The sequence below is a fragment of the Apteryx rowi genome, unplaced genomic scaffold, assembly GCF_003343035.1.
Source record: "Apteryx rowi isolate R43461 unplaced genomic scaffold, aptRow1 scaffold_283, whole genome shotgun sequence".
In the NCBI taxonomy this organism is placed as follows: Eukaryota; Metazoa; Chordata; class Aves; order Apterygiformes; family Apterygidae; genus Apteryx; species Apteryx rowi.
This window is the reverse complement of record NW_020449230.1, coordinates 157802-180226: the sequence shown is the minus strand read 5'-3', so window position 1 is coordinate 180226 and position 22425 is coordinate 157802. Positions and strand designations below refer to the sequence as shown.

General features: G+C 64.0%; 2 protein-coding genes across 4 annotated transcripts; one reads left to right on the top strand and one right to left on the bottom strand.

The window, feature by feature from the left end:
• The first annotated feature begins 11 nt into the window (after positions 1-11).
• On the top strand, positions 12-7545 carry APBA3 (amyloid beta precursor protein binding family A member 3). 2 transcript variants are annotated; one of them, XM_026068983.1, is made up of 11 exons: positions 12-1208; positions 1626-1665; positions 2183-2328; positions 2507-2593; positions 3173-3331; positions 3707-3886; positions 4160-4372; positions 5093-5212; positions 6012-6152; positions 6518-6615; positions 6746-7545. In XM_026068983.1, exons 1-10 carry the CDS (start codon positions 78-80, stop codon positions 6587-6589), a joined length of 2289 nt encoding a protein of 762 aa, XP_025924768.1. In that variant the 5' UTR covers positions 12-77; the 3' UTR covers positions 6590-6615; positions 6746-7545. The 2 variants fall into 2 exon arrangements, with proteins under 2 accessions (XP_025924768.1, XP_025924767.1); XM_026068982.1 differs by having other exon boundaries at positions 6518-7545.
• A 329-nt stretch (positions 7546-7874) lies between these two features.
• Positions 7875-22279, bottom strand: TJP3 (tight junction protein 3). Of its 2 annotated transcripts, none has more exons than XM_026069000.1 (21): positions 21349-22279; positions 20723-20843; positions 16914-16970; positions 16320-16444; positions 15950-16052; positions 14869-15355; positions 14469-14572; positions 13218-13380; positions 13042-13132; positions 12683-12747; positions 12452-12530; positions 12167-12323; positions 11585-11693; positions 10932-11151; positions 10422-10618; positions 10082-10177; positions 9712-9782; positions 9268-9579; positions 8869-9111; positions 8536-8588; positions 7875-8219 (listed from the first exon to the last, which is right to left on the bottom strand). In XM_026069000.1, exons 1-21 carry the CDS (start codon positions 21573-21575, stop codon positions 8120-8122), a joined length of 3180 nt encoding a protein of 1059 aa, XP_025924785.1. In that variant the 5' UTR covers positions 21576-22279; the 3' UTR covers positions 7875-8119. The 2 variants fall into 2 exon arrangements, with proteins under 2 accessions (XP_025924785.1, XP_025924786.1); XM_026069001.1 differs by having other exon boundaries at positions 21357-21564.
• Positions 22280-22425: the final 146 nt, after the last annotated feature.

Genomic DNA, 22425 nt, shown 5'->3' with positions numbered 1-22425 from the left:
GCCCCCTCTGCAGCCCCTCTGTCCCCTCTCCCCTTTGTCCCCAGTGCAGCACGGCCACCGCAGGCCGGAGCGACGCCATGGAGAGCACCATGGATTTCCAAGCGGCTGCAGCGGCGGCCCCCGATTTCGGCAGCGACGAAGCCCCAGAGCCGCCGGCCATGGACACGGAGGAAGGGCCTTCGGTGCAGCCCGGCGCCCCTGAGCCCAGCATGGGCGACGGGCGGCCGGAGGGGTCCCCCTTTGGCACCTTGCACTCCGGCCGCGGCTCCGGGCGGGACCTGCCTCTCCCCAAGAGTCGGCAGAGGGGCCCGGGGCCCGTCTCAGGGCCTGCTTCAGCTTCAGACCTCAAAGGCGGTGGGGACGCGCGAGCTGAGCTTTGCCGGGATTCGGGAAGAGACATGGAAGAGGAGGAGGTGACCGTGGGGCCGCAGGACGCCGCAGACTGGAAACCAAGCGCAAGGAGCACCTCCCAGGGGACAGGGCCCCCCCGAGCCCCCAGCAGCGGTGACCTGGCGGGCATGGAGCTGGATGAGGCGCCYGAGGCCGGCGCCTGTCTGCGCAGGGCCGAGTGGACCGAGGATGCCAAGGATGCCGAGGATGAGCCCTCGGAGATCCAGGGCCTGCTGGCCCAGCTCCAGACCCTCAACACCAACCTCCGCGACGACTCGGAGCRGGGACCGTTGCTCTCCTCCAACGCCAGCGCTGTCCCTCCGATGGGCGAGCGGACCCCRCGGGGCTACGGAGAGTGCCGGGGCAAGTGCCGGCCCTGCCCGCTGCACGTGGCCACGGGCAGAGGCCTGGAGACGCGGCCCTGCTGCGCCCAGCACTCGGCCTGCTCCCGGCCCTGCCATGGCCTGCTCTTCGCTGAGGCCGATCGGGAGGACTTGCTGAGCCTCCTGCGCTACGAGGGGGGGCTGCCGGAGGCCAGCACCGAGACACCCCTGGCCCGCTCCGACGTCCTGGCTGGGACCAACCTGGAGATGCTGCAGGCTCAAGAGGAACCGGCCGCTCTGGATGCACCTGAAGTGCTGGGGAGGCCAGAGAGCTCGGAGGAAGGACGTTCTGATGACTGGTATTACGGAGAGGGGCTCTGCGAGGTCGACTCCGCCTGCGTGGACAACCAGGACAGCTCCCCAGAGCCAGCGTGGGTGGCCCTGTCCCCTGCTCCTGCCCAGGAGGCAGAGCAGCCACCGCAAGGCAGCGTGGCTGTGAGTGCATTGCGTGCGGGCCGCGGAGGGGTGGCAGCAAGCTGGGAAGTGCCCCTTGGCTCCGCTCCGGCAGCGAGTGTTGTCTTCCTGGGTCTTACAGGGCCTTGCACTGCTGGGGGTGCCCAGAGAAGACCCTCAGTACTGGCTGCAGGCTCCTGCTGCTCCGAGTGTGGTGGAGACACTTGCATGCCCTTGAATCCCCTGGGGAACAGATCAGTGGGGCTGAACAAGCCCCCCAGCCCCAGGACCCTCAGCCTTCGTTCTCCTGGTGCTCCGGGTTCCCCTCTGTCCCTGGGTGGCTCTGGAGTCTGGTCACTGCAGTGCCAAGGCTTGGCACCTTCACCCAGCCGGCCTGGCTGGAGGCTGTAAATGCCCGGGCTCCCATCCAGACTCTCACCCACCCTCTTTGCCTTGCAGAATAAGGAATCCGGCTCCTCCTGTCCAGCCTTCAAAGAGGGTGAGTTGCTTCTCTGCTTGAATAGCAGAAGAACCCAGAAGTCCTGGCCCACCAACCCCAGCTCTGACCATTAATCTGGGGGGGTGGCTGGTGTTCCAGGGTCCCAGCCGGGGAGGGAGCACCCAGCTCTGCACCCAGGCTGGAAAAGGGGCCCCTCTAGGGGCAGAGGGGTTATTGCCATGTGCGGCATGATGGGGTTGCCAGCTCCAGGTGGCTGGTTTGTTCCCCACTCCCTCTTTGCCGGGTGTACAGCAGGGGATCCAGGGATGCCCAAAGGGGATCCCAGGCTTGGGAAGGGGAGCAGGAGGGATGTCAGGGTGTGCCTCAGGCTTGGCAAAGGAGGAGGCAGCCCTGGGGTCAGAGTTGGTCCCCTGGTGATGTGAGGAGCCCATCTCCCAAATGTAGAGCTGTTTCGCTGTGTGTAGGGACACAGTTGACGGGCAGTAGGAGCTGGTGTCCCAGGCCTTGGAGATGGGGGAAGGCGTTTTCCACTGCTTAATCCTTCCTGACGCCTCAGTTCCAGGCCCCTGCGACCCAGAGGATCTGCTGGACGGTGTGATCTTTGGGGCAAAGTACCTGGGCTCCACACAGCTTGTCTCGGAGAGGAACCCCCCCACTAGTGTCCGCATGGCACAGGCCCAGGAGGCTGTGGACAGGATCAAGGTGAGGAGGGTAGGGGGGCATGATCCAGCCTAGCACAGCCTGGCCCATCGTGGGCATCGGGCAGCGTTCAGGCCTGGGGTCTGCAGGGAGGGCACTTCCCAGCTCTCTGCAGAACTGGAGCTGGGGCCCTGGAGTCCTGGCAGCAGCAGTAACCTTGCCTGGACACTTCACCCTGCAGGCACCGGAGGGGGAGTCCCAGCCGATGACAGAGGTGGACTTGTTTGTCTCCACGCAGAGGATCAAGGTGCTCACAGCTGACACGCAGGTGAGTGGGAACGAGGGTACCCGCATTGCTTTGGGGCTGCTGAAACCTTTCTCTTGACCTTGAAATCTCGTCTTTGTGCCCGCTTGTGCCCACACAGGTGGGGTCATGCCCAGGGATGGCCCGTGGGCAAGGGCAGGCAGCCAGGAGATGTGTCACTCTGCAGACATCCCACGCGGGCGTGTTGTGTGTCCCTTGGCTGTCTTTACATGGCTGCATGGGGCTTTTCATTCAAACCGCACCTTGCAGGCACGGCTGGGCTCCCAGGCCGAGCTCAGGGGGAGCTAGGCTTGAAATTTCTGCAGCAGTCTGCCTCAGGATGAGTTTTTTGTTTATAGTAAGATGCAAAGGCTGTCTTGTCCCCTGGCAGCACGCAGAGACGCAGATGAGCCGTCAACTGAAGGAGCTGCTTATGTCTTAACACAGACACGATTTCTCCCAAGCGTGTGCTAGGCATTTGGGTTGCATACTGGTGGAGCCGGCATTTGAATGAGGCTGAACACAAACCCTTCCCTGTTCGCGGGGTGCCTGGCTGTCAAGCCAGGCGGGTTGAACATCACTCTGCCCTTGTCCCCTTGCCAGGAGGCCATGATGGACCACTCCCTGCAGACCATCTCCTACATCGCCGACATTGGCTCCCTTGTGGTGCTCATGGCACGCCGGAAACTGCCCCGGCGGGCGGAGGCCGCAGAGGAAAAGCGGCTCTACAAGATGATCTGCCATGTCTTCCACTCCGCTGACGTGAGGCCACATATGGGCCCCTCGGGAGGGGAGGGCGGCATTGGGGACCTGGGCCCCATTCTGCTGTGGAGGTGTCGTGACTGGGTGCTCTGGGTCTCTGTGGAGGCGGCTGGGCTGCCCTGTGCCAACACTGCACCCAGGGGCTCCCGATGGGCTCAAGGAGGGGGAAGGTGCCCACCCTGGACGCCCTGTCCACGTAGAGGGGCTCAGCTAGAGAAGGGGGATCTGTGTGGGGAGGGGCCCAGCCAGGAAGGAGCTGGGAGACCTTGGAGTTCCCAGGTTTTTTCCATGCTGGGCTCTGGCAGCTTGTGGGTGAGTTTGGCCATGGCACCGTAGTCCTGAGCCGTCGGCACAAACTCCCTCCTCCTCCCCCAGGCCCAGATCATTGCTCAGGCCATCGGGCAGGCCTTCGGCGTGGCCTACCAGCGCTTTCTGGAGGCCAACAGCATCAACCCGAGCGAGCTGAGCCCTCGCCAGTACAGCCGTGCCCTTGAGGACCAGGAGCACTACAATGCGGAGCTGACCCACTTCTCCAGGCAGGAGAACTGCAAGGACGTAAGAGCTGCTTTGGAGGGGTGGGAACTGCATGGGACAGCAGGACAGTGCCCGCCTGGTCCTCCCTGTTTCTCCACATGGCTCTTTGAGCAGCTGCAGTTGCTCCCCACAAAGCTGCCTGCGTGGGGTGCCTGGAGGAGGACTGGGTACCTGGGTTCCGCTTGCCCCATCCCAGCTGGCTCTGAGCCCAGGACACCCGTGTGGGAGTTGGGACAGATGCCCAAGGCCCAGGCTCCCCGTCCTGGTGACTGTGACCTGTCTGTGTCCTCCCAGGTCTGCATCCAGAAGCAAAAGGGGGAGATCCTGGGCATCGCCATCGTGGAGTCAGGCTGGGGCTCCATCCTGCCCACTGTGGTCATCGCCAACCTCATGCACGGGGGCCCTGCAGAGAGGTCAGGCGAGCTGAGCATTGGGGACCGCCTCATGTCCGTCAACGGGACGAGCCTGGTGGGGCTGCCCCTCACCACCTGCCAGAGCATCATCCGGGTGAGCCGGGGCTGGGCCTGCAGGGCCTTCCTGCCTCCAGCGCTGGCCAGCTCGGAGTGCCCAGAGCCGCTGCGCTGGCCAGGCTGGTCACCTTGGCAGGAGGGTGAGTGCTAGGCAGAGATGGGRACTGGTCTGAATGAGTCCGAGACTGTCTGTGATGCCGAGGTCCCCTCAAATTCTCCCGTGGTTGGGGGGGATGGATGATGGGAGGCTGCGGGGGCAGAGGGTGCAGGATACCAGAGGAGCGTGGGGGGCTGTACCCATCCTGTGAGCCGTGGTGGTCCCTGGTCTCTGTCCTCGGGAGGGAAGGATGTGACAAAGCAGCGATGAAGCCGGGGATTGGACTTGCTGCGGCAGGGTGTGGGCAGGGCCCTGCCTGGGGAGGCGGGTGGGTGAAGAAGCAGGGCTTTGCCGGGATGTGGCCGAGCATCCTGGGCGGACTCCCTTGCACCTTCCGCCTCCTGGGGAGGAGGGAGTTGAAAACAAGGGCAGTGTGGCCTGAGGGGCAGAATGGAGCACCTTTGACCGGATTTAAGAGTTTCTCTCTCTGAACCGAGCACCGCAGTGCCCTGGTGCGTGCCTCAGTTTCCCCATTGAAAGCTGTACTAATCCTCAACCCATCGGCCCACCCTCCTGTGAGCAACACGGCTGTGTTGCGCCCCCCCTTCAGCCTCCTGAATGGCTCCCCAGGCTTTGACGCTTGTCCTTCCTCTCTCTTAGGAGCTGAAGCACCAGACAGAGGTGACATTGAACATAGTGCACTGTCCCCCTGTCACCACGGCCGTCATCCGGCGCCCCGACTCCAAGTACCAGCTGGGCTTCTGCGTTGAGAACGGCGTGGTGAGTGTCTGGGGCAAACGGGGCAGAGCCAGACCGGGGTTGGCCAAGGGCTTTAGCGGCCGGTCTGGCAGAGGGACACACAGTCCTGGCTCYGTCTCCATGGACAAGCCCGCAGCTCCTGTGCTCCCTGCCTCTGCCATGGCTGAGGTGTCACTGGGACTGCCTTGGCACGGTGCTGTGCCATGGCAAAGGGCCCTAGTAGCTCTCCTGCGGTGCTGGCGGTTAGGTTTGTCTSCCTGGCGCTCCTCAGCTGTTTGCGTTGGGGGTGGTGATTTTCTCTGTTTTGTTTGCGTGTCCTTAGTGACATTTGTCACTGTCCCAGCCACTCCCGGCTCCGGACTCCCCAGTGACTGCACTGGATAAGCCCAGGAAAGGCAGAGAAGAACGTTCTCGAGATCAGCAGATGAGGGGGTGGGTGGGAGTGGGAGACACCACTGCATGGGGCACCGATAGATGCCAGCAGTGCGACTGGAGACGTGGTTACTCCAAAGACACGTGGGACCTGCTGCTGTCCACAAGGGTCAGACCTGTGGGCAAGGGGAGCTGAGATGTGTGGGGGCTGGGAGGGCTGAAAGCCTGCAGGCTGCCCTGGGCTTACAGCTCAGCCCATGTGTCCCATTGCACCAATGCGAGGGGGCATCCCTGCTCTTGCTGAGCACCCTTGGGCTGGAGGAGATGGCGCCCACGTCCAGAGCTCTTGCCAGGAGCCTGCCTGGATGCAAGGGCTCACGGGGGTGGCTGGGCACAGCCCTGGGGTGCGGGAATAGCTTGGCTCTCAACGGCACACCCTGCTCTCCAGATCTGCAGCCTGATGCGCGGGGGCATTGCGGAAAAAGGCGGCGTCCGTGTGGGGCACCGCATCATCGAGATCAACGGGCAGAGCGTGGTGGCAACACCGCACGAGAAGATCATCCAGATCCTCACGCAGGCTGTCAGCGAGGTGAGTTGGGCCCAGGCTGGGTGGCGGCTGGGGCTCCTGCGCCGCGGGTCAGGCTGCAATTGCACCCTCTGCTCCCTGTGCCTGCCCCCACGGCATCCAGGGACAGCCGGACTGGCTGTGCTCTGGTGACACTGAGGAGACCCCTCTCTGTGGTGGCAGGCAGGAGCACTCGTGCCTCAGTCCGCCTTGCTGACATGGGGATGTTTGGGTTGGATCAGCCTGTCTGCCCAACCTGCTGCTAGGGCAAGAGATGTCCTGGCCTGCCCAAACCCAAACGTAGCGGGCTGTGCTCAGGGCTTTGCTCCAGCACCCTCCAGCCTGGGCTTTGGTGCGTCTCTTGGCTAATCTTTGTGTCTCTGCCTTAGGTCCACATCAAGACGATGCCAGCCTCCACGTACCGCTTACTGACAGGGCAGGAGCAGCCCATCTTTCTCTGAGCCGCTGGCTGTGCCTGGTTTTCACTGTACGTGCCTGGGACCGGGCAGGAGCGAGCTTGGGGCTGCGAGGGCAGGACATGCTCTGCCTCAGCACTGTCGTTGGAGCCCTCCGGCTCCCAGCAGGGCCTAATCCTGCACCTCTTCTGTTTTACTCAGGACCCAGCAGGAGACTCTGAGGGCACGATGCCCAGCCTGAGCAGTGTTCGGGCATGGGGTGCCATGGTTTGGGCCCGTGACCCTTCTCCTCCACCTCTGTTCACCCATCCCTGCTTCACAGTGGCTGCACTGCTCACGCAGTCCCTTGCCTTGGCCAGGCGCTGGCAGGAGGAGAGGGGACCCAGCAGGAAACGTTACCCCATCCCCTCGCCCCCCGATAGTGCTTTTCACTCACCAATGGTGCCTTTCCCCATAAAGGGATGGTGCTTGAGCACAGCTCCCGGGGCTTGTCCTGGCACGGTCCCAAGCAGCGCTAACACCCCTCGCACCAGCGGGTGGGCGCACGTTGGCACCCCCGAGGGAGAGCTGGGGGCTCTCAAACTCAGCCTTAACTGCAGCAGGACCCTCGGCACCTGCTTCTCCTCCCCGGCTTTGCCAGGGGCCTGTCGGGGTGCGCGGTCCCCGTTAGCCCTGTTGTACTGAGCTGGGAAACTACCTCTGCCTCCCTGGGAGTGCCTTCAACYGCTCCGCACGCACAGCCCGGCGCCCCCCAGGGCACTGGGTCCCTTCAGGGCCGTCCCTCCGCGCAGCGAAAGGGAACACGGCACTGCCCAGTCCCGCTCTTGTCCCAGGTGGTGACGGGAGCCCCCAAGGCAGCCCTGGTCCTGGCCCGGAGATGAGGGCTTCCCAGGGACACCTCTTCCATGAGTGGTTCCCTGGACCCAGTTGGCCGAGGCAGCGCTGACACAGCTTTGCCCGTGTGCTTGGTTGATGTAAAAATAAAAGTTTTGGGAGATGTTGGAGGCTGCGTTTCTGGGCAAGGAGCCCTGGCTGAGGTAGGGAGAAGCAGCTGGGCTGCGCAGGAGGAAGCTCAGCTCTTTGGGGGATGCAACCCAGTTTCTCCGTGATCCCAGGTATTAGCACAGCCTTGCTGTCCCAAGCCTGATCCTGCCGAGGTGCCCCCAGCACCAGCCTGTCTTGCACAGGCCTGGGACCTGCAGCAGGTAGGGCATCGCAGCCCCAAAGGCAGCGTGGTTCCTAGCGAGGCCGCTGTCGCTGCACACTGCCACCCAGCACGCAAGGAAACAGCTTGTGCTAGTGAAAATGTCCTCTTTATTTCAGCAGCGGAGGCAAAGCCATGGCTGAAAGGGGACAGAGGCACTTGGAGGTGCCAGGTGGTAGTCGGTGCAGCAGGACTAGGCCCAGCCCGGCCCGGTTGCAGGATGCCGCGTGGCACTGCCTGGGTTGTAACTCGACCAGGCACCAGCGATGCGGGGCTGCGGCAAGGCTGGCCGGAGGGGCCTGGCTGCCCGGCGTGGCGGCGGCTGGCGCAGCAGCACGGGGCGTTCCTAGGTAAGCGCTGAGCCTGCCCCGCTACACGGCTGTAGCTGGGCCCCACTCATAGCCTTCGTCCTCATCCGAGTCATCCCGGGCCCGCGTGAACCTCTTCCTGACAGCATCGCGCTCGTATTCCCTAGGTGGGGGTGAGAAACCACAGTGATGTCGCTGCAGCCCGATTGGGACGGGTGGCAAACTCAGTCCCTGCAGCGCAGGGTCAGGCCAGGCAGAGCAGGACCCAACAGCTCCCTGGGCCCTTCCCCAGCCCWAGGCGCAACTTTTGGGGCAGGACAGTGCCAGCCCCAGCAATGCCCCCTCCCCGGGGCCACCAGTGATGCTGTAGGGCCAGCAGCTGTGTGTGCAGSAAATGAGTTTGGGGCTCAACCTGCGCTACCTCCCCAGGCAGGAGGGGCAGCGCGTTAACTCCCCAGCCAGCCCCAGCACACAGGTACCTGATGCTGTCGTAGCGCTGTCTCCGTTGGCCCTGTGGCTGCTGCTCTGTTGCCTGTTGAAGACAGGAGAGGCATGGATTAGAGGTGGTGGAGCTGGGCTCTGGAGGGCCACAGCGCTGGGCAGACAGGATTTGTGCTCCAGCTTAGGGCTGGGCTGCTCTCCCCCATGGGAAAGGGGGGGGGGGGGAGGCACCAGAGCTGGGCATGGATGCCTGGCTGTGTCCTGCAACAGGTAGAGGTGGTGCTCCTGCTCCTGCTTGTGCCACAGTGGGATAGATATCAGCCTCCATAGCAGAGCTCTGTGCCACCCTCTGGCCCACTGGTCCCACGTACCGGAATAGGGGGATCCACCCACTCAGTCAGGCTATGGCTTGGGTACGTCTCCACTGGCTCGGAGGAGCGGGCTAGTGCAGGCTGGTCATAGTCATCCTCTGCCTCACCGTCGGTGTAGGGGCCTGTCTCGCCGTCTGTGTCGTCGTAGTCGCTGTTGGCATGGCTGTCGCAGGTCAGGTAGCCTGAGGTTGCTGCACTCGACGAGTTCAGCATGTCCAGGTTGTCCTCCACCCCCACGTCCACCTGCAGGGTGGAGATGAGAACAAAACAGGGCTTTGGGCACAGAGGGGACAGACACTTCCCCGCACAGGCTCCCCAGGAGTTCCCTGATGCCATTAGCTGCCCAGCCTGCAACCATGTGAGGCTGAGCCTCACCACAGGGACCCCGTGTCCATGTACCTGCTCCTCCGCCGTCCATATGGGCTGGCTCTGCTGCGTCCTGATGATGTCCTTGAGTGTCTGGTACCAAGCATTGCCGCTGCCGCTGAGGCTGATGGTGGCAGTGAAGAGGTGGCTGCAGTACTTCTTCATCTTGTTGGCYTGAGCGTAGAGGCGCCGGGAGCTCTTCCTGGAGTCGGGTGCCAGCCACTGGCGCATGGCCTTGATGCCCTGGCGGCTCTCGGGCTCACAAAACACCACCACTGGGTAGTACTGCACGTAGTTGAGGCGCTCCACAGCCGAGGGTGTGATGTCCAGCAGTGCATGCTTGTCCTGGGGGCAGGGGACCAGCGTTCAGCCCCATCGCGGACAGGGACAGGGATGGAGGCAGGGTTCCCTAGGGGCCCACCCAAACCCTGGCCCATCCGGCTCCCAGAACGCAGCGAAGGTCTCCCAGACTCTCACCTTTTCTGCAATCTGCCGCACTGAGTCCAACTTGATGACCTTAGACGATGCCCCATCCCGGGGGATGCTCGCTGTGGGATAAGGAGATGTGGCGTGAGGGACTGGGGAAGATGTGACATCCCCAGTGGCCCTGGGCTGGGTCTGGCCATGCCCAGTCCCAAGGATATGTCCATCCATCAAGATGTCCAGAGCCTGGCTCAYAGCATGAGATGTGGGGAGAGGGAAAACAAGCCCAGGAGGGTGTTGGGATGTCATGGGGAGGCAACGAGGAAAGATCGGGACAGGGCCCTGGGTAAAGAAGCACCCGCAGGCCTGGACAGTGAAGCTSCAGCCTGTGAACAGGAGTCACCCCACGGTGGGGGGCACTTACGAGCAATCTCAAACAGCTGGGGCGACTCCGTGCTCAGCTTCTGCATGGCAATGTCTGCGATGGGGCCCAGAATCACCACCGGCCGCTTGAAACTGGCTGTGGAGAGAAGACAGATGGGCTTGGGGATGCTGGGGGTGAGGGCAGAGCTTGCAGAACCCAGGCGCCCGGGCCTCCACCCTGAGGTGCCCATGGRACTGCAGATCGCTCCCACTCCTGCCGGGTGAGCGGAGTCCACTAGCACCTGCAGCAGGGCAGCTCTTGGCCCGGGTCTGATGTCCCACAGCACCCACAGCACTGGGAGATGAGGACAGAGGCACTGGTGCCTTGGAGCAGTACCCACCTTCCTTCAGGACCACCCTCTCATACGGGGGGTAGCGGCCCTGCTTCGTGAGGGCAGACAGGTCCTCCCGACTCTTCCGCAGCGTCTTCTTGGCTCCCCGCAGACCCCGCAGCTTCCAAAACTCAGCACGTGCTCCGGAGGGATTGGCACCAGACGTGGCTTTCAGCACCGACTCCAGGCTGGCAATCTGCTCGGCCCTGGGATGGGAGAGGGCTCAGGACCCAGAGCCTCCGGATTTACACCTGCTGCGTTTCTCTGAGCCCCAGGGAGCGGGGCAGGAGGAYTGGGGTCCTGGCCTTGCCAGTGGCCAGATGAGGCTGTGCCAGCCTCTTCTCCCCTGTGGACTGGACAACCAGAGCATCAACTGCCCCGTCCCCCTCTGGGCACTGAGAAGGGATTTCATCAGCTCATGCTTCCAACTGCTGCTCCACCAGCCCTTGCCCTGCACCTTAGCAGGACCATCATCCATGTTCCAGTCCAGCCCAGGGCCATTCCTGGCTCCTTCCCTACCTGCTCTGATTGGGGATGATGCCTTTGTCCAGCTCCTGCAGGTCCCTGCCCATGCGCACGGCCAGCCAGCTCCCCAGCTTGCCCCGGTACATTGTGTCCAGCACATGGAAGACCTCGCCACGGATGAAGCTGAGTCCCGAGGGCGCATCCTTCTCGAAGTCAAAGTGTGTCCGGATATAGAACGAGTCACCCACATTGGACGAGATCATCTTCCTGTAAACTGGAGCCCAAGGTGAGAGGTACCATTAGAGGAAGAGGTGGCTGGGGAGGAATTTGGGGATGCTGGAGGGATTTGGGTAGGAGCTGAGGTGGCCAGGAGCCTCCACAGAAGCCCTCACTGCAAGGAGGGTGTTGGAGGCACTGTTTCCTCCCAGCCATGCTGTGGACAGCAGAACTCGACCCCCCAGCACAGAGTGGCTGCTCCAGGCTGAGCCATGGGTTCCAGAAAGCCCCATACTCCAGGACCCCAAGGCACAAACAGCCCTGGGATGGTCTGGTCCCCTCCCATCACCTCTCAGGAGAAGGAGGAGGAGGAGGAGGGTGTAGGGAAGAAGGACCATGCTGCAGGGCAGAAAGAACCCTGGGGAGTTCAGCAGGTCTGATGCTTGCTCAGAAGAGACAGAGGACAGAGAGACATCGGCTCAGTCACTCACGGTCCTGCTTGCTCTGGGTTTGCAGCGTGACGTCCTCGCCCGGCRGCAGGCTCATGAGGTACTGCACGGCCTCCTCGCGGGTCAGGTTCTGGAAACTAGTGTTGTTCACCTGCCATGGAGGAAAGCACTCAGTCAGCAGGACGGGTGATGCACGTCCTGGGCAGGGATCCTGGGAATGGCAGTGCCCAGGGTACCCCCAGGGCAGGGTGGGAGAGGGGGACCTGGGAACTGCTCCCATGTCACCCTGCCACAGTGGGTGTCGCCTTGCTGCTGGTCTCAGTCACTCAAGCTGGCTGCCCCTGGCAAGAACAGGATGCTGTGGGCACAGGTAGGGCCAGGCTAGGTGGCACATGGACCTCTTTGGGTGTTAGCATGGTGCCATGGACAGGACTGTCCCCTTGGGAAGGGCCAAAGGGTCTAGCCAACTGGTACAGGCTGCAGGTGCCAGTGAKGACCTAAAATGATGCCCACCAGGAGAAACCCAAACCACAGGGGGGGTATCGGATCCAAGAGGGGTGGGGTAGGTCCGTTCTGGGCAGCCTGGGTGCAGCAGTGTTCAGACCCCTTCCCAGTCCCAGGTACCTGCAGGATCTGGTCCCCTTCTTGGATGCCCTGGCTGTCAGCCGGGCTCCCCTCTTGCACGTCCGACACAAAGATGCCCACGTCATTCCCACCAGCCAGCCGCAGCCCGATGCTCTTGGCCTTCACAAAGTGCACAACCCTGGAGTCGGGGCTGTACCTGCCACAGGGAAGGCCACAGTCAGCCCAGCAGCGATACGGTGGGTCACCAGCTCTCCGACCCCAGCCCTGCACCAGAGCAGCTCCCTGTCTCCCCCAGCCCTTCCCCACCACCTCTCAGAGACGTACCCATCCTTGCAGACGGCTCGGGCAGCGGGGCTGGTGTAGGGGCCATGGCGGCCATCCTCCTCCACAGCTTCTAGCACATCTGCGGTGAAAGAGGGTTGGTCCCAGGAGGTGGCAGTGGCTGCACTGCTCCCCAGGCAGCCGAGGCGTGGGGAGACCTTGCACAGCTTTGCCAGGTGTGTTTGGAGAGTGGGGACTCTTAGCTCCCACACGGCCTGATCAGAGCTCACTTACCAGGGCCTGGAGCATCATCCATGTACGTGTCAGCTGCAGGGTCCCTTTTCATCCGTCTCCTCTCTCTGGAACAAAGTCAGGGCAGCATTTAGGTAGATCACAGAGCTGGGCGGTGGCTCAGCATGGACAGTGCCAAGCAAGCAGCAGAGACAGCAGGGCAAGTTGGTGCCCAGCAGCTCCAGCTTCTGCAGGGGACCGAAATGCAGTCCCACTTCCAGGATGAGCCAGCTCCGGACACCAGCAGAATGGAGGAGAACCAACCCCTCCAGACTGGCAGAAAGCATGGGGGGACCTGGTGATCGATGGGGAGAAAACAGGTTCATGGGGACGTGGAGGGGCAGGGACACAGAGAGGCTTACAGAGGTGAATTCATCCTGGCGGCAGCTGGAAGTCGTGGGGAGCTCTCGGGGGATGGTGGATGGGACAGTTCAGAGCCGATGTCGGAGATGTCTGCAGCAATGAGAAACACATTAGTGATGATCTAGTCCCCCATGCTGTGTATTGGGCCCCCGGCCCTATCACCGTGTCCCCTTACCATCCATCCGGGAGCTGTCACTGTGACTGTCTGCCATGTCGGGGATGTTGACCAGGAACTGCCGGTGGTCCCGGAGGACAATCAGGGTCAGGGTCCCCTCTGTCCGCTCAATGAGTTGCTGGGTATCAGCCAGGGACATGTTCTCACTGGCCACCCCATTGATCTGGAGAGGGGAAGAGTGGGACACGTGAGGGTGCTCGCTCATGGGAAAGCTGCCTCCAGCTGCAGCAGGCCCTTGGGAATAACTCTGCTCGTACGGGAGCCACCATGGGGGATCTGCTGACTGCAGCTTCCCAGGTCCCTTCTCTGCCCCTCTGGCCCTGGCTCCTGGCCCCAGCTCCCATGGCTTTGTCCCCTGGGATCTGTCCCCCCGTTCCTGGCTGCCTCCCAGCGAGGCCTCATCCACGTGCAAACAGGAAACGAATTAGCAAGGCCAATTAATCCCCACCTTTAGCTACATGGCATCRCATGGAGACAGGAGCTGCAGAGACCCGCTCGGATGCTGTTTAAAGCTCAGTTTTACTTTAACCTTTGCTCACCGCTGTCTTCCCCATGCACTGAACTAGCACCAGTGAGAATCAGGCCCACATGGGTTGTGGGGCTGTGATCTCCCTGAGCTGCTGCAAGCTTTTTCTGTTGGACTGTGCCAAAGTGAAATCCCTCCTGTTTGCCCCAGAGCCCTTTCAGGCCTGGTTCCCACGTGGCCACGGGGTTGCCTGGCCCATCCATGCAAACTAAATATCTCCAGCCCTCTATTTTATCCTCTCTAAATACCTTTCATCTAGTCACAGTCCTGACATACCCTGAACATCTGAGCTCCTCTTGCCAACTGTTCCCCCAGCAGGGACACCCACATGCAGCAAGGAGATCCATGTGCTGTGGGGGCAGTGGGGCAGTTGAGATCCCGCTGTGGGCAGCAGGACAAGCAGCTGTCACCAGCTGAACACCGCGGGGCTGCCTTAACCAACCAGCCTCGGCACTGCGGGGAGCTGGTTCCCAAGAGCCCCCACACAGTCCCAGATGGTGGTCGGACCCATGCTGCACTGGGGAGATGGGGCAGGATGCAGGCACCAGATGGAGATTTCTCCACGCAAGCTGGCATCCCTCGCAGCCAGCTGAGAAAAGCAGGCTTTTGGCTCATCCCCTCCTTCACAGCTCGGCTGCTCTTCCCGGCAGCCAGGGACGAGCCAGCTGAACAGGGGGAGATGAATCCCCCCAGCAAATGCTGTGCATCCCCTTGGGACCCTGTACCTTCAGGATGAGGTCTCCCTCCTGCAGGGAGCTGCGCTTCGCCGCCAGCCCGTTCTCGGATATATGCTTGATGAAGAGCTGACTTCCCAGCTTCAGGCCGTATTCTGCACCAGAGAGAGCCCATGACAGAGCTGGGCAGACACTGGTCCCTCCTCACCACCATCCCCTAAGCTCATTCCAGCTCCTGCTGGGGCATTAGCAAGCCCCAAAGCTGAGCTCTGCCACCCCTGGGCTGAGGCCAGGCAAGTTCAGTGCACCCAGCACCCCACACGGCAAGCATTGGCCTGACTCTGCGTGCCAGACGCTGGGCACAACCCAGCCATCACCTCCTCCCCAGGGGACACAGAGGCCATGACTCAGGCGACAAGAGCCAGGGACAGAGGCAAAGGGAAGGCCCTACCTTCGCTCTGCTTCTGCTTCACCAGGACCGACGTGACAGGCTTCATCAGCACATCCTGGCGCGGCAGCCGCTTGAACCCAGACACCAGAGCCAGCCCGTTGGTGTCCCCTTCGTGGCCAAAGCCATTCGTGGAGCGGTGCCTGCTGTAGCCCCTCCGATCTGAGCTGCTGTCAGGGCTCTGCCTCCAGTGGCTGCTGTCCTGGCTTCGCCTCCGGCTCCTGGACACCGATTTTTGGTGGCGACGGTCTTGCCGGTAGTGCCCAGAGCTCCTCTCACTGGATGAGTCCCCGTCATAGCCCTGGTTGTGGTCCAGGTCATCCCGGGAGTGATGCCTGCTGGCGGCGCGCAAGGCCGGCTCAGCGCCATGAGACTCGTATTCCTCGTCCGAGTCGTAGTGCCGGCGCACAGCGGGGGACACGGAGCTGCCCTTCGGGGGCTCGCTGCTCTTGCTCACGGGGAGCTGAATTTTCTTGGGTCTCTTTAGTGTCTGCAGGTGGAAAAGGAGAAGGGCAGCTGGTAAACAAAGCTGTCTCTGCCAGGAGACGTTTCTGCAGCTATTTCCAAGCCTGGGACAGAAATCAATGCCAAGAGGGAACAGAGGAGCGGAACCAGCCCTGGGACTCACGTAGCCCATCTCTGTGGGCGCAGGCACGGACCCCCCCATGCTGCCAGGGTGAGGAGCCACGGCCAGACCAGGGAAGGGGGTTCCCATCCTGCCGAGATTTTCCTCTCTACAGGTGCAAAACCCCCCATTTTGGGGCTGCTCCCCAAATAACCACAGTGTTAATCACCCCTAACACGGCCCAGCAGTGGAGCTGCTCAAACAGGCACCCCAGAGATGTGCTGCAACGTGGGAGAAGAGCATGGGTCCACGGCCACCCCGGTGTCGAGGGGAGCAAGCAATGCCCCAAGAGGAACACGGCTTTGCCTAGAGGCATCACCCACCCCGCAAACAGCTGGGGTGACACRGAGTCACCTCAACCACACGCGGCTCAGTGGCAGCATGGCCAGGGACAGGCACGGAGCAGGCTCGTGTGCCCAGGGTTGACATCTGACCCGTCCCACTGCAGGGCACACTCACAATGTTGGCGATCTTGCCACAGGTTTTAAGCGTCTGGATGGCGAAGGAGGAAGAGGCATTCTCCATGGAAAGGCCATTCACCATCACGATGTGATCCTGCAGCCTGGAAGGGAAAATGCAGCCGTGGCTTTGCCCCCGTCACAGCCCCCAGCTTGGGGGGCTGGTGGGGACAGCAAAGGCAGGTTTTGCCCCAGTAGGACCCCAGCTCTTTGCCCGGTGCTGCAACCCCAGCCCACGCAGGCCTCACGCAGCACACCAGAGCAGGGCGGCAGCAGTGCTAAGCCCTGTCCAAACGGGAGCAATTTGCTGCCCTTCCTGTCCCCTGTTCGTAGCGAGCAATCCCGGTATCCCTGCATCCCTGTGCACTCACTGGAGCCGTCCTGCCGCTGGTCCCCCAGACACCACATCCGAGACAAACACYGCCGTGTCCCCAGTCGTCCTGCTGGGACGGTCTCGGCCTCCTGAGACAGCAAAGCCAAAGCCTCGCTGAGGGTCCTAGTGCAGACAGAGACGTGTCAGATGGAGCCAGATCCGGGCTCCCTCCGGTGCTGATGGCAGAGCTGGATAGGGGGATGTTGCCCACGCCACAGCCCTATAGAGCACCCGTCTCTCCCCATCGCAGCCCCCGGGATGCCCACAGGGTCTGGGGCAGCAGGGCTCATGGCCACGCACCCCCCACACAGAGGGAGAGGGGATGTCACTACGTGACTATGACCCCTGGCTGCATCCAGCACCCTGGGGATAAGCCCTGCTGCCCACTCCCAGCCGGTGGCAGGAGGGGTGCCAGAGCCCAGTCTCCAGTCCTGGCCACAGCGGCACCCTGGGCAAATCACTTCCCGACAGCGTCTCCACGAGCATCATAACGCAACCACTTCGGGGAGCCACAGGGCCCGGAGCCATGGGGTGCACCCCCCACCCCGTCCCCAGCCCCACTACCCCACAGCCACCCCAGGGACGCACTCACCTTGCTCAGCGTCACCGTGTGCTGCTCCCAGATCACCATCTCCTCCATGGCTGCAACCTGTTAACGCAGACAAGGGAGGGTGACCGCTGAGACCAGCCAGCGCTTTGTCCCCAGCCTGGGGGCCTAGACCAGCTCCTGTCCCTCTTTGTGGCCGTGAACACGGGGCCCTTCCTCGATCTAACTTCACGCTGCAACGAAGAGCTGAGCCACGTGTGCTCAGCAGAAGCCAAGCCACAGGCACTGGGATGGCGAGCGTGAAGGTGGAAAGAGCACCCAAAGGTGCCCAGACACCCACCAAGGGACCACCAGGACTTGCAGCGATGTTACACCAGGGCTAACTCCCATGTGGGAGCTGGCTCCAAAACCCCTGAATTGCCTCTGTGCAACACAAAATCCCTCCGGTGACAAGGGCTGGGGACACCCATCCCTGCGCCCTCGGCCTGAGGATGTCTGTCCACAGAGCGGCAGGTTTTTTGCAGGGTGAGCGGGTCGGCAGCGGGGCACCTGCGGTTCCCTTCGCCCTGCCCGGTGCTGCCCACCCACACCATCCTCCTGGAAAAGCCTGCGCAAACCCGGAGAGAGATGGAGGATCCCTGAGAGGGGCTGGAGTAAATCCCCTGCCCAGCCTCAGAGATGCTTGTCTCGCCCTCCAGCTCGGACAAAAGACCTTGAGCTGAGTTAATAAAGCTCCTGAGGACAAGGAAGCGCGAGCCCGAGCGGGGCGGCGACTCGCACAAGGCGCGTTTTACAGCCTCCATCACAAGGGTTGTCTGGGTAAGGAAAAACACAAGCGGCGAGGGCCGGGTGACGCTGCGGTGGATCAGCTGCAGTCCCACCACCGCCCAGCCCCGGCCCCAGGACACCGGATTGTCCCCGTCAGCGGGAAAAGGGGCTCAGAGCAACCCGCGACCGCAGAGCGGGGCCCACGGGACGGGAAGGGAAGGAGCCTCAATCAGGGACTCGGGAAGGGTCTGGTTTTATCTGTGCTATCGCACGCGTCAAGGAAATGCCAGGCGAAGCCATCAAGTCGACCCTCCGAAGGGAAGGGGAAGCGAACGGGCTCGGCACGACGCCACCGCCGCCGCCTCCAGGTCCTTCCCCCCCCTCTGTGAGCCGCGCGGGGAGGACGGCACCGCCGAACAGCCAGGCGGCACGACCGCCCCCACGGGGGCTCTGCCAGCCCCTGCCCCGCTGCCGGAGGCAGGTGGAAAAACCCCAAGAGCCGAGCTGCCCCATGGAAAGGGGTTTTCAGCGCGTGCAGAGCCCCCCCCCCCACAGCGGCGTGAGCCGCCGGAGCAAGCGGAGGGAGGCTCAGACAGCCCCTGGCACCGCGTGGCACCGGCCACGGAGGAGAGAGGGGAGCCCCGGGGAAGGCAACGCACCTGGAACCGCACGGCCATATCGCGGGGCCGGGCCCCCTCGGTGGCGGCTTCGTCCGGCACCCGGCTCAGGGGCTTCCTCCCCGCGGCGGCGGCGGCGGCGGTGGCGGTGGCCTACCTGCCGGCTCGCCTCCGGGCCGGCCCCACCTCCCGCGACACACCTCGGCAAGCGCGCGGCGCCCCGGGCCAGCCCTCGGCCCCGGCTGGCTCCCTGCCTCGGTTTCCCTCGCCGGCAGCGGGGAGCGGCTCTCCCGGCGCGGTGCCGAGCGCTCGCCCCCGCCACTGCAGCCCTTCGGCAGCCCGAAGGCACCGCTGCCCGGTGCTGCAGCAGGTGAGCAGGGCTCCGAGCCCGCGCCGGCTCCGGAGGGAAGGAAGGGACAACCGTTCACCCGGCACCTAATCGCCCGCCCGGGCCCCGGAAACAAACCCTTCCAGCTGAGCTTACAAACAAGCCGGCGAGCTCGGAGGGCAGAGTCCGGGGAGGCCGGCCCGGCACGCCACTCGGCGTCGCGAGCTGCCGGAACGCCCACTCCGCCGCCTGCAAACGCGGAGCCCCACCATGGGGCCTTCCCACGGCGGGCAGAGCAGCACCCCGATTCGGCACGTCCCGCAGTCCTGCTCCCCCCACCCCGTCCCCATGCTCCTCCGACCGCGTGCTGAAGCCGTTCTGGAAGCGGGTCCTGCCGAAAACAAATCCCTTCTGGTTTGGGGGTGTATGGGGACAAGTTTGGCACAGGGAGCCCCAAAGCACCCTCGGGAAAAGGAGCGGGGGTCTGACAGCAGATTTTGACCAGCGCCAATAAATATGAGACCCCACCACGGAGGTGGGTCGGTTTTCTGCCAGGTCGGTGAGCTGAACCGGCTGGTCCTGTCGCGGCACCAAGTGCCACCGGCGCTAGTCAATGCTTACGGGGTGCCTGGACACCCAAGGGCCATGAAGCAGGAGCCACAGGTCTGAGCAGACCCTGGCCATGGGACACCCACCCCAGGGTGACGGCTCATCCGCTGTGCCGGAGCCAACTCGCCGCCTCCGGACGGGGTCGGGCCTCGTGTGCCGGGCACAGCACAGCCCCGCTCCATGTACGGCCGCTCGCCAGCACCACGTGCCGGCCCCAGCAGCCCCAACCAGCTCCCGCTGCGATCCCATCGCCAGGGCGTCGCAAATCGGCGCACGCACCCGTTCCCGCTGCCTGCCRGGGCTCTCCGTGCCCCTCGCTGCGGCTGGTGAGGACGGCGGCAGTCCCRGGGCGAAGGAGACGGCCGGCAGCTCCCGTCTCGCCACCCGCCAGAGCAGGCAGCGCCCCTCGGTCCTGCCCCCGGTTTCACCTGGGGCCACGGCGCGGGGCCTGTCCCGAGCCAAAGGCTGCAGCCGGAGGAGCCGGCTCGGCCGGTTTCCCAACAGAAACCAGCCTGCACCGAAATGGCCTCGCCGGGAGAGGCAGTATCTGGGCTGTGCTGATCACGGCCCAGCCCGACTCGCCGGGYGCGCCGCCGTGTCTCCGGCACGAGCCCCACGCGCCCGCCGTGGCCAGCGCCTGCCGGGTTGCTCAAGGGCCGAACGAGCCCCAGGCCRGGCCAGGGCAAGTCCTCCCGCTGCAAGACCCCGATTCGGGGCTTCGCCCGGCCCGCGGTGACACCGCCGGTGATGCGCCCTTGCCCACCGGCACTCCCCAGGGCGCAGCATCGCTACGTGGTAAGTGACATGCCGGCACACGGGTGACGAGGTTATTTATTGTAGAGGGACGCAGGCAGCTCATCCCAGCCCTGCCCCACGGCGATCCCAACCACACACACCCGCAACGGGGGTCCTCGGCCACTGGGACTAAGCGGGTTCGATAGCAAGTGTGTCCCCCCCGTCTCGGCTCAGCCAGTGCTGCTGCGAGTGACACCGCTCGCCCCCCGTGCGGTCCCGGCCGTGCAGGAATGGAGCCCCCCGGTTTCTCTAACAGTCCCCCAGCATCTCCACTACCCCAACGCACCCGCGACCTGCAAGCTGATCCTGGTCTCCCYGCTCTGGGAAGGGTCCCGGGAAAGTCTGACTTGGCTGGGGTGTAAATCAGCAGGACAGAGGCTCATCCTCCAGCCCTTGGCRCGCGGAGCTGCGGCGGCAGGGACCCAGCCCTGTGTCCCCAAGCCCGAGACGCCGCTCGTTTTCAAAGTCCCCCCAAAAAGGGCTCTGCTCCGTGCCCTGCTCGGGTCCCTCCAGGCCAGCCCTTAGGGTCTGCCCCAGGGTGTTCCCCACAGCTCTGTCCCTGCAACGGGGGCAGGACTCCAGGAGGGGCCCGGAGCCGCTCCGTCCCTCCCGGCGCTGGTGGGGAGGGATGAACCCCAGCCAACCCCCCCAGGTGAAAACAGGGCTGGGTCCCCGTCCCTGTCCCCGTCTGCGAACAGGGGGCAGGCAGAGCCCGGGGCACGGGGTTAGGCACTCACCGAGTCGCGGCTCAGCCCTGCCAGGATCAGGATCGGACCAGGAAGGAGCCGAGCTCCCAGGCTGGTGGCAGCGGTGTCACTCCACTGTGCCTTGCGTAACCCTTTGCGGGCCAGACGCTGCCTGTCGGGAGGGAAAGAGCAGGAGGAACGGAGTCCCTGGGCGGCTTCGCAGGCACGGAGGGAGCCATGGGTGACTGCCCCCGTCCCCCCCAGCGCTGGCAGCTGGGCCGCCTCCGCTCACTCCCACCCAGGCCGGGCTGTAGCCCCCCTGGGCCCGGGCAGGGGCGGGCTGCACAGGACACTGGGGGTGGCAGTGCCACCAGTGCAGTGGGTCCTTCCCCCCCCCCCCCCGGCCTGGCCCTCTCGAAGGCCACCCGGACACCCCAAATGCCCAGACCCTCACAGTGGAGCCACCTGGCAGTCGCTGGGGACCAAATGGCTTCACCAGCCCCCACCCCCCAAGAAGGGGATGGGACCAGTTGGGGGGGACAGGGCTAGTGTCCAGCTGGCAGGTCACCTGGGACACCCAGTCCTAGGGGGCCGTGGGGAAAAAGTGACCATTCCCTCCCTGCTGATGGCTGTCTTCACCCTTATTCCCCCTTCCCCTTTACTCTGCCCTCCCCCACCTCGGTACCAGCCCAAAGCCATTCCTCTTTCCGCTGGGTCGGTTTCCTGCAGGTTTGGTGGCTGGAAGCAGCTCCACGCGTCGGCTCCTGGTCCGGCCTGCCGCTTCTGGCCGTGGTCTGTATCGAGACCACAGAGGATCATGAAAGCCCCGCGCACGGGTGCTGTGGGGGGACCACTTCCTCCTGAACCCCCCAACAACCAGCCTCCATCCCGGAGCCGGAGACATGGACACGGCCCTGTTCAGGTCGYGGAGCCACCGATTTCACCACCGCTCGTCAAATCAGCATAAAACCGCTCCTTCTTTCCGAAGCCCCACGCAAACACCAAGGAGGACAGAGCAGCTCCAGCCCAGCCGGATGCTGCTCCCCGGACCCGGGCAAGGAAGCACGCAGGTCCCAGCCTCCTCATCCTCTCCTCCACGCCGCAGGGCATCCGCTCCCCTCCCTCGCAGGCGACGCGGCCGGGAGCACCTCTGGGGCCCCGGGCAGGATGGCGACGCTGCAGACTGCTGAGCGCCCTCATTAACGTTCATCGCCACCTTCCTCGGCCGCGTTAAGTGCTGTCCTGGGAATGCGCTTCCGTGCCAAGCCGTTTCCCACTCGGGCTGCTCCTTTGCGAGGCAGAGCCCAGCGCAGGACACAGCTCCTGTGTTCTGTCCCTGTCTCCCGAGCCCCCAGACCAATCCGTGTCACTGGTGCTAAGGGATCCCCACAAACCCCTCGGGGTACCACAGGGCTCGCTGCAGACGGGGAACGCGATTATTTTAGAGCAGACGGTGAAAACGTCCCTGTCTCTCCCCGAGCCGAGGGAGCAGAGCTGCCAGCAGACGCCCAGACGTGCTCCCCCACGGGACCCCCAAAGCCTGGGATACGGAGCTGCTGGCTCCACGGGTCCCACGTCCCACGCGACCTACGTCTGCGAGCACGGAAGGCGGCGGGGCCCTTCCCCAGCGCGGGGCCTCTGCTCCCCGCGCCCGCTGCGGCGGCCGCCAGCCCCGCTGGACGTGCCCGAGCACACCGGTGCCCCGGGGCGGCCGCTCAGGCCGGCGACGGGGCAGCCGAGGGCACCGGAGCCCC